At 39.0% G+C, this 10,813-nt stretch overlaps 1 protein-coding gene across 1 annotated transcript; it reads right to left on the bottom strand.

Moving 5' to 3' along the window:
* Positions 1 to 929: 929 nt before the first annotated feature.
* Positions 930 to 8,676, bottom strand: LOC308090398 (uncharacterized protein). Its single transcript, XM_080435556.1, has 3 exons — positions 8,413 to 8,676; positions 5,978 to 6,094; positions 930 to 2,258 (listed from the first exon to the last, which is right to left on the bottom strand). The coding sequence occupies exons 1-3, from the start codon at positions 8,642 to 8,644 to the stop codon at positions 1,381 to 1,383; spliced, it is 1,227 nt and encodes a 408-aa protein (XP_080291682.1). The 5' UTR covers positions 8,645 to 8,676; the 3' UTR covers positions 930 to 1,380.
* Positions 8,677 to 10,813: the final 2,137 nt, after the last annotated feature.

Here is a 10,813-nt window from a genome sequence, read left to right as displayed (position 1 = left end):
TTCAAGGTACTTTTACTTTATTTGAGTGTTTCAATTCCTGTATGCTTCATACTTCTACTCCACTACAGTGCATCTCAGGGTCAAATATTGTACTTTTACTCTACTACATTACATTACAGTCATTTAGCAGACGCTTTTATCCAAAGCGACTTACAATAAGTGCATTCAACATAGGTAGGGAACGAAACTACTAATCACCAGAAGTCTTAAGTGCATTTCCTGCAAAAACAAGCAACCAAGAGTATACCTAGCGCTAAGGTAAAAGTGCAATATATCAGCTACCTACTTTCTTAAACAGATGAGACAAAATAGCAAAATCAAATGAGCATGAGCTAAAACATATAAGTGTATCGACTAAACAAGATCCAATAAAACAATACAAAAATAAAAGTTCGTACAACTACATTTATTCTATTTTAGTTTTAGTTATTAGTCACTTAGTTATTAGTCACTTGGTAGATGTAAATTATTTAAAAATTAAAGATCTGACAGCCAAGGCGACCCAACAAAATATACAAAAATAACACACACACACACACACACACACAGGAATCCAATTGATGTAAATCGGTCGCCACGATGGAGAATCTTAATCCATGTTCTCGCATGAAGTCAGAGATCATCATTGGAGCCACACCATTCCCATGTGAACACAACATTTTGTGTGACACCCTACAACGGCCAGTCACTGCTCAAAATTAATATTTTATAATGACAACAAAAACAACGACTAATGATAATAACATTATGGGGGTAAGTACAGCACATATTTGATAACATTTCTGTAATGATAAAGCACACATAGAGGACCTGTAGTGGTGAACCCTTTATTAAACCAAACATTATAATATTTATTTTCCCTGGTATAAAAGGTTTCTTTGAATATATATTAAAAAAACACCTAAATAAAGATACAAAACTCTGTAGAATGTAAATAAGTAATCAAACTAATTTAGTCAACTCTCAACTGTCTCTGGCATCTACCAAACATGTACTATGCTAATTTAACAATCCAAACAACACACATCTCAACACATAATGAACAGCTTGTCAGCACTTTAATGCACCATTATTGCATGCATATCAATGAACATAATAATTATTGTATATTAATGAATATAATAATGAACTTGACTTATTTTTTTAATCCTGACAAATGTGGACAGACACTAGTGATCATATTGCTCAATAATAACCTATGAGATGGAGGGAATAATACTAGGTAATAAAATTAAAAACATTTGAAATTCCATCATGTTGAATCGAAAATAAGATCCATAGACAAGACAGAACATCAAACGATTTACAAGAAACTATTAATGTTTATTTTATTCACGTTGATATTGTCAGATTATTTGATTCATCTGCTTTAGTATCCTTTTAATTGTCTTCCTGGATTAGACTGAATGATAACAAATGTGCCTGTGTGTGATTAACTCCACTAAAAGACTTCCCCCCTGTATGAGTCCTCATGTGTTTTGTTAGAGTACCCTTCTGAGCACAGCCTTTACCACAAACTGTACAAGCAAAGGGCTTTTCGCCTGTATGAGTCCTCATGTGTCTTTTTAGATCACACTTTTCAGCACAGCCTTTACCACAAACTATACAAGTAAAGGGCTTTTCACCTGTATGAGTCATCATGTGTCTGTTTAGAATACGCTTGTGAGCACAGCCTTTACCACAAACTTTACAAGTAAATGGCTTTTCACCTGTATGAATCATCATGTGTCTGTTTAGATTACGCTTGTGAGCACAGCCTTTACCACAAACTTTACAGGCAAAGGGCTTTTCCCCTGTGTGAATCAGATGTACGTTTTGATTAAACATTTTGGCACACTCTGTTTGTGTCTTGTGTGATTTCAGTGTGTTTAAAGCTGACTGCTCTCCCCTAGTCTCCTCCCAATCATCACTGTCTTCAGTGTCTGATTCAGAGTGTGAAGAGAGGAGCTGGTCACCACTAGTTGGTTGAGATGTTCCACAGTCCTCTACATCAGCTTGTGTTTTCATGTGTTCAGTTGAGGTGCTGGCTACAGGCTCTGTCTCTCTGTTTTCATCATCATCATCATCTTCACTTTTCACTGCTAGTAATGTCAACGTTGACCCACCAGCCTCTTCTGGTCTTTGAAGTAGCTCCTCCTGTTCCTCTTTAATCTGTGGAAGTTGTGGTTCCTCCTGGACCAGACTGGGGCTCCTCTCATATTTTGGAGATTTTGATTCTTCAGGGGAAACCTCTTTACACACATGGGCGAGCAGGAAGCCTAGGAAAAAAGATACAATGAGACTCTATAGAACTTTACATGGTATCATGCAGTGTTCTAGCCCTAGAATGTCTGTGATCTTACATACATTTCATGTATTCCAAATACACAGTCATAGATCACCCTCGTCGACGCACTGTGTAGTGACGATCTGCGCTGCCATAAAAGTGCTCTAAACTCCGTCTGTACTCACCCAATAATTAATTCCTAAGACTTGGAGTCATATTTTGGGGGGGGCGCGACTTGAGTGATGGACCGAATTTACCAAACATCCTCTCGTCATCAGGCCTAACAAAATAAAACTTTGGTTTCCGGTTGGCTGTCATTTTAGGGCTGAGTAGGTAGGGAATTTATTTTATTTTTATTTTTTTGTGGGAATGATGGGTAGCAAGGAATTTTATTTTATTTCCTCATGGGAAGGATGGGTAGGTAGTTTTTTTTTTTTTTTTTTTTTTCCCTATGGCAATGATCGATATTAATGCTTATTTTTTTATATATTCTATGTTTTCCTGAGTTACCAATTTCTAAATCATTAAATGGTTCATGTACACTGCACTTACAAAATAGTGTCTGAAAACAACAAACAATAAACAATTGAAAACTTTGAATAGAATGTCCACACACTGGTTGAATACTTTTGAGTTTTAATTCAACTCTATGTACTGTACCACAGGGCATTTGTGAGAACCTGAAAAATATAAATAAATAAATCAGGTATTCAATATTGACTTAAAACAATATCCTGTTTATCTGTTGACTGAGCATTTATGAACAGTCAATGAAAAGTTCACAGACCTTTTTAAATGACAAACATTTCAAATTAAACTTTTTTCCCCCTTTCCAATGTTCAACAATGCAATATTTGAGAGAATGTAGCTATTAAAATATATGACAATGTTCCCCAGACAACTGAATTGTAAAACACAAAGACTACAGACCAATTTAGTTTTGTCTGTCTCAATGGTGGCCAATTTAGACCTACAGTATTCCACAGCAGCCATCTTGATGTGTCAATGGGTAACATGGGTGTATTTTAAGTAAGTAATTTTAAGTCCCCATTCAAATGGGTGGGCTTTACCTTAATTACACCTGACTGTGTAAATACCCATTGATGACTGACAGGTCAAAGTTGTTTATTTTACTTTTTTGAATTGTTCAAAACCTTGAAAAGCACTATGAATTTGATGTATTATGAAATAGGTAAATAGGTCTTTATTGGCCACCATTGATACATGCATGTGTAAACAAAAGTGCAGTGGTGGAAAAAGTACTCAAATGTTTTACTTAAGTGAAAGTATGAATACGGCAATGTAGAAGTACTCTGTTACAAGTAAAAGTCCGCAATTCAAAATGTACTTGAGTAAAAGTACAAAAGTATTGGTATCAAAATGTACTTAAAGTACCAAAAGTAAAAGTACTAAAATGTAAAAAAAATATATATAGCAGATCTACAAGCTCACAACGCGTCGCCATGCGATGCGTTGTGAGCTTGTAGATCAGCTATTTTCAAATAGCCTATGTATAAAATAGGGCTAAAGTGGTTAATGTATGTTTTATAATATCAAAATGTATATCTGAAAAGTAACTAAGGTTAGTTAAATTTCAAATAATTGTAGTGCAGTAAAAGTACAATATTTGCCTCTGAGATGTAGTGGAGTAGAAGTAAAAGTGTTGGAAATTGGAAATACTGAAGTAAAGTACAAATACCTCAAAATTGTACTTAAGTACAGTACTTGAGTAAATGTACTTAGTTACTTTACACCACTGCAAAAGTGGTCTGTAGCCTTTGTGTCATGGCCCCATTCTATTTAGTGGACGATTTTAATAGGGGTTTCAAATTGTCTGATTTCATATGTTTCTATGCAGTAATAGTTACTTTCCACCACTGCCTATTTTTCGAGACTATACTAGAAGGCTTTGTCTAAACGGGGAATATTATTTACCCCATGCGCAGAGTGCTGGTGATGTTAGTGACACAAAAAAACATAGGTAACGTTTGCTAGCTTTCTCACACTACACAGTAACGTCAGCTGAACTTATACAGTCAGTAGATGGGATCCGCAGGTCTTCGTCTCTGGGACCGAGAAGCCGACTTGTCTCTCTCGTAGTAAGTTTAGTACGTCGTTAAACAACTCCTTTTTGTTCTGAGCTTGTTTGGCGGTGGGCAAGTGCACGTTATGTTGGGCTGCAAACAATCGGTCAAATGCTGACTGAGGGGCAGATGCATGAGACGACGAAGGCTCCGATTCTGAGGCTTCCTCCTCGCATCTCAGGGCTAAATATTTAAAGTCGCACATGGCCAAAACAGACCCAGCCTGAGAGGCTAGAGGCTCGGTGGGCGTAGAGAGTATGTCGACTGAGATGTCCGCTCGGTCGTGTCTCCCTGCTGCAGATGAAAACTGACATCGGCACTGTTTCACCTCCTTAATTATGTCTGCAAACGTTTTAGTAGTCAAGCGAATTATTTTAGGAGGTGGTTTGCACGGGCAGACGACAGACACTGTACACAGGTCCATGGCTGGAGGAGGACATGCATGTGCTGCTGTTGTTGTTGTGCGCCCGGCTGCGCCGCCGTCTCCTCGCGATGACGCAACGACGCATGAATAGTAAAACAAAACATTTGCGCACATGATATTTTAGACGAAAGAAAACTTTGATTAAACTTCGCGAATGTGGTCGCACCAAATATATTTTTTGTAAGACGTTTTTGATCGGCTCGGTCGGATTTTGACTTAATTTTTATTTTATTTTTTTTCACTCCAAATGCCAATAAAATCATCTGGGTCGCGCGTATTTAATAGGGTCGGTCGCCAACCGGAAACCAACATATTATTTTGTTAGGCCTCACAAACAAATTGACACAGGGAAGCACAAACGAATGGGGAACACAATTGACAGGTGCTTGTGATTGGTGCGGGGTAATGAATCACTCCATCTGCCAATTGTGTCCCAAACATTTGTGCGTCCTAAAGGAAGTTTACATATATCAGTCCTGCACTCATTCCAGGCCCCCCCTAGCCCGTACAGAAAGCCGTCCGTGTGCAGCTCGTGGAAAAGTGGAGATATTTGACTAAACACACGTTTTCTGGCAGAACTTTCAAATGGATATGAAACTAGAGGACAAAATATGACTCCAAGTCTTAGGAATTAATTATTGGGTGAGTACAGACGGAGTTTAGAGCACTTTTATGGCCGCGCAGATCGTCACTACACAGTGCGTCGACGAGGGTGATCTATGACTGTGTATTTGGAATACATGAAATGTATGTAAGATCACAGACATTCTAGGGCTAGCAGTGTTCCCTCTGCTTCATGTGTCCAGGTAAAGGAAAAACACAAGTTCAACAAATAAAGTCTGCACACTGGCTAAAAAAGCTCAGCTGTTTTCATTGCATTTGAATTGCTTTATTTGCCTTTGTTTCCTAAATAAACTGCTAAATAAACTGCCACTATAATGTGGCCGTTGTTGGTTTACATTGCAGCTCTCATAGAAGATGCGAGGCAAGCTGAATGAGAGGCGGTCCCTACTATTTTGGAAAGTACTTACTTGTAAATGTTAGATCAGTGAGTCTTCTGATTAGTTAATACTGAAGTAGAATTAACTGCACAGCTTCAGTGAACCCATTAATACTTTTACAACCGAACCATCGTACTGAGGTACATCCTCAGTACCGGCCCACTTTCACCAATAAAATAAATAAAGAGTGCTTAAAACTTACTGAGATCCACATGGTCTTCAGGTTCCTGTTCAAGGTGGTCTTCAGGTTCCTGTTTAATAGAAACAGTCCTGGCTGGAGAACTGATCTTCACCTGCAGACTGGACTCCACACACTGATCTGGAATGAAGGAATACAGCACGAAATTAATAATAAGGACTTTGATGTGACATAAATAAGGAGGACTAGACTATATATATAGAGACAATAGACGTGTATAATATTAAACTTTAAAAGTAGGTGTGTGAGAATAGGTGTGTGGAGGGGGAAGTTAAACTCAGACATCAAAATGGAGCCTAATGGTTGGTCTATTGATCTACAAGCAATGATCCCCAAAAACAGATCTACAACCTAACAACACCTCACCATGCAAACAACGTGTCATACCTGCAGTGTGTAGTTTGATGTTGTGCGTGTAACAGACTAGCCCCTACGGAACCTCTCCCTCCGCTAAGTAGCTCCGAGCTACTTAGCGGAGGGAGAGGTTCCGTAGGGGCAGGGACGCCGGCTTTTGTGCGTGGCCATGGGGGCTGAACTTGACCACCACTTTTACTTAAATAAAAGTACTTATTTTAGTAGTAGCCTATAGTTACTTCTACTCCACTACATATAGACAAATATTGTACTTTTACTCCACTACAATTATTTGATAACTTTATTTACTATAGTTACTTTGTAGATTTTGATTATTATTACAAAACCACTTATACAGTATATATACTTTGGCAATTTGAAAATAGCAGATTTGCGACGCGTTGTGAGCTTGTAGATCTGCTATTTTCAAAGAATTTGTATACATTTTACACGTTTGAAAACTTGTGAAATGGGACCTTCTGCATAATGAGTACTTTTACTTTTGGTACTTTAAATACATTTTGATACCAATACTTTTCTACTTTTACTCAAGTACATTTTGAATACCTTACTTTTACTTGTAATAGAGTATTTTTACACCGCAGAATTGATACTTTTGTTTAAGTAAAACATTTGAGTACTTTTTCCACCACTGGTATTCAGTGCATGCAGTGAGTGACTGTTAGTGCACACAGGACGAGGGAGTAGAGGGACACAGCATAGTGACCCTTCATTTCAATAAGGGCAGACGGCAGAGACAAAACCTGCAGAACATGTTTAGCACAGCCATAGCCATGGTTCACATGACGCTTGTATATGGTGCCGAGTCCCCCTGGTCTAAAGTTGCGTTAGATTTTTTTCACATTGCCACTCCAGCCGCAATAGCCCCGCCGCGAGCCGTTTCTCTGTCTGGGCTATTGTTCTAGGTGTCAACGGCGCGTTAACACCTATCTGCGCCCCGCTATAGTAATGGTAATGGTAGTGGTACTGTAAGTTTGAGCCTGACATCTGAGATTCATTATACAACAGGTAGTTCCGACGAAGCAATCTGATTGGTTGAAATAGCTTTCTAGCCGTGATTCAAACCAGCATCATATCACGGGCCTAATCACATTAAATAAATCACTCCGCACTGCAGTCCGCACCTGATTAGACCATATATGACACAGCTGTGCTGTGAAGTCACGCTGTGACTGTCCCACGGTAGGAAAACAAACAGACAGTACCCACCGCCGCCACCGGGCGGAGAACAAACAGCTACGCAAGATGGACTATGTTGTTAATTTTGACTTATTTGGTGGACTTACTGTTGATCAATGGTTAGAAGAGAGCACACTAAATCGCCTAAAATCCTATAATAAAAGGAATAACTGGAAAAAAAAGTGTGCTTTATTTCAATGGTAACATCCATACTGTATAAATATCCTCCTGTGTTAAAGTAAAATTACTCCAATTTCGTTAACAGTCCAGTGTATGTTATACTTTATCGTACGAAGGTATCGCACGGCAAAAATAGCCGATCTACAAGTTCACAAGGCATCGCCATCTTGACGCGTTGTGAGCTTGTAGATCAGTTATTTTGGCCACGTAACACGATCGTACGACGGAGCATATAGCCTACTGGAATCAGCTGTGTTGATGAGACGAGAGTCAGAGAGACAGAGTGCTGCGCTGCCACAGGGACTATTTTGTCTCAGTCAAATAAACTCTTCTCTTTACAGGGAAACGGATAAGCGAATTTTTTTTATTATGAATTGCCCCACAATATGAATACATTTGGATGTGTTTTGTTGGTAACTGTTGTATAATCGCAATATTACACTCGAGGGTGTGCTTTACCTTACATTATTAGCACTTCTGTGATCGCGGCGGAACTCGGCTGCGCCTCGTTCCTGACCGCATCACAGGCGTGCTAATAATGACGGTAAAGCACACCCTCTCGTGTAATATTGCTTAATTCATTCATGACCAATTGAGCGTGGGGGCGCTAGCCCCGAAGCCCCCGCGTCATCGGCGCCCCTGCGTAGGGGCTAGTAACAGACATACCTGCAGTGTGTAGTTTGATGTTGTGTAGTGTAACAGACCTGCAGTGTGTAGATCGATGTCCATATCAAAATCAATGTCCAGCAGTTTGTTTTGTTTCTCCAGCAGAGTTTCTAGTGTCTCTATCTCTCTCTGGAAGAGGTTGCACATGAACTCTGCAGCCGCACTGAGGCGCTCCAACACAAACACTCTGACAAGTTTCACACAACAAACATCAGCACCACGCTGCTGTTTGTCCAAAACACACAATATCTCCTCTCCCACCGACGTCATGTGTTCATTTATCTTCAGCCGTACAGACTCCATTTGACATGTTTTTACCTCCTCTATGACACGCTTTTCGCCAAAGATCACAACACACACTTACTTCTGGGTCAACGTGTTCCACACATGCGCATTGAATGATCCAGGCACTGTTGCTTTCTTAGTGCCTTTTGCCCCCTGGTGGAAGAGGTGTTTAAGTGAAGATAGAGCCTCCTGTAGCTGTGGAAAGACAGTCTGATGTCCTTCCTCACTGTGAGTTGTGTGTTTGATCTGAACTGAAGGTCAAGCTTTTATTGTCTCAAATGAGGCTGCTAAGGGGGCGGAGCTGAGACACACACACACACACACACACACACACACACACACACACACACACACACACACACACACACACACACACACACACACACACACACACACACACACGCACAGCCATATTGGAAAAACTTTGGGCCCCTTCCAAAGATACTAATGAAGGCTCTGTTCCATTCTAGTCAAACACAGTCAGGGTGCTGATATTGTGCATGTTGGCTCACTGGAAACACTTTGTTACACCAGTGGGTCTCAGAGTGTGGTCCTGGGACCCTCATGGTTTATTGAGAGGGTTCCAAATGGCCCGTTACAGGTGTGTAACACTGAGAGTGTACAAATAAGGGTACATTTGGTTCCATTTGTACTCTCTCAAAGTTTTGGGGGTCCTTGAAATTAAAACGTTTTAGAACCACTGTGCTACACTAAATGGAACAGAGCCTTCATTAGCATCATTGGTAATGCCTGTGAAGTAAGTAAGGAAGAGGCCCAATTTCTTTCAAATATGTCTGCTGTGCATAGAGCCTATTAGTTTGGACTCAGGCCAGGTGCCTAAATCAGCCACCACCCACACCACACTGGTTTATTGCTACATAGGCTTGCACTTTTGAATGTATTTTGATACATTCGCTATGATAATGTATTTTGTTTTTGTTGATTATTTACATTTCCGACTTGTATACATAGTCATTTTCATAGACAGAGATATGTATGAATAGAAATATCTATATTTCTCAGTGAATGCATATGAATCAATGTTAATGCATGAAACTTTTACCATTACCATAAAGTGACATCTCAACCGTTTGGTAGAGGCCTATATTTGGAAAACTGTTGGGTCTGTTAAATAAATTATAATTGATTGTTGTTACTATTGCCCCAAATAAATAAAAAATGCAAAGAAATATTTTTTCCAATGCTTTTTCTTGGGGTGACCTTTAAAGGGTTAAGGTCACAAATTATATTGAATTATTTTGACATGATCATGATCTGCCATTTTTGGATTTCAGTTGAGTTTTGTGGCACCCCCACTAGTATTAGTTTTGAACTAAGACGTACAGTTATGGATCTCAGCAGTTCCCATTTAATTGGACGGGAGGATCTGTGTGTTTTTTGATAATAAAAAAAGGTTTGAATGTACATGTTGCATTTGTAATTATTTATTTGACGTATTGGTCCTAACTGTTGCAGTGCAATTTTAATTTACTCTAAATTGTTCCACTAATTTAAGTGGGTATTATTGACAGATTTAAATGACTCAAACTTGGTTTGCATTATTATTACTATCAATATCATCATTATTAATAGTATTGTTATTATTATTAAAGTTGATAGATGGTATAATTTAACGTTGATACAATATAAATTATAAGTTAGGCCAACTGAGAATTGAAAGTTGAACAAACTCAAGCAAAACCTAAAAATAAGTTTGATTGTCTTTTTTTTTACCCCATATTTTCCCTATTTTTTTTACAGTGAGGAGGAACAACGTTTATATGCTCATTCTGGCCCACGCCTTGCTGTGCTTTCCCCTCAATTACAGAAGTTAGAAAAAAAGATCAAAAAGATTATAAAAATCACACCCAGTGTGAAGTGGGCGGTGTCTTGCTAGCTAATCACAATACTGAATGGAGTCAACCAATCATGCACAAAAATAATAATTTATTGAAACACTCTTTATGAAAGTCATATTCCGATGGAAGCTCACTTAAAAGAATAATGTGTTTTTTTTTAATACCCTTTCCACCCACAATGTGTGATTCACTTTAAGTGCATAGTCCTATTTATAGGGCTATGCACATGTGTCATGTTTCCCTAGCCAATCACAGTCCTGAATAGACTGTGATTGGCCAATCACGGTGCAGGGTT

This window comes from Gymnoscopelus braueri (genome assembly GCF_963280865.1).
Source record: "Gymnoscopelus braueri genome assembly, chromosome: 8".
Lineage (NCBI taxonomy): Eukaryota > Metazoa > Chordata > Actinopteri > Myctophiformes > Myctophidae > Gymnoscopelus > Gymnoscopelus braueri.
The sequence above is the reverse complement of the archived record's forward strand: the minus strand, read 5'-3'. Positions and strand labels throughout refer to the sequence as shown.

Bases quoted from the DNA above. Each gene is read 5' to 3' on its own strand.
- LOC308090398 (XM_080435556.1), bottom strand. From the start codon at position 8,644: ATGACGTCGGTGGGAGAGGAGATATTGTGTGTTTTGGACAAACAGCAG. The intron at 6,095-8,412 runs GTCTGTTACACT...CCTTCATTCCAG, and splicing joins CATCGATCTACACACTGCAG to ATCAGTGTGTGGAGTCCAGT. The intron at 2,259-5,977 runs GTAAGTTTTAAG...CTTTTTTCCTAG, and splicing joins TGAAGACCATGTGGATCTCA to GCTTCCTGCTCGCCCATGTG.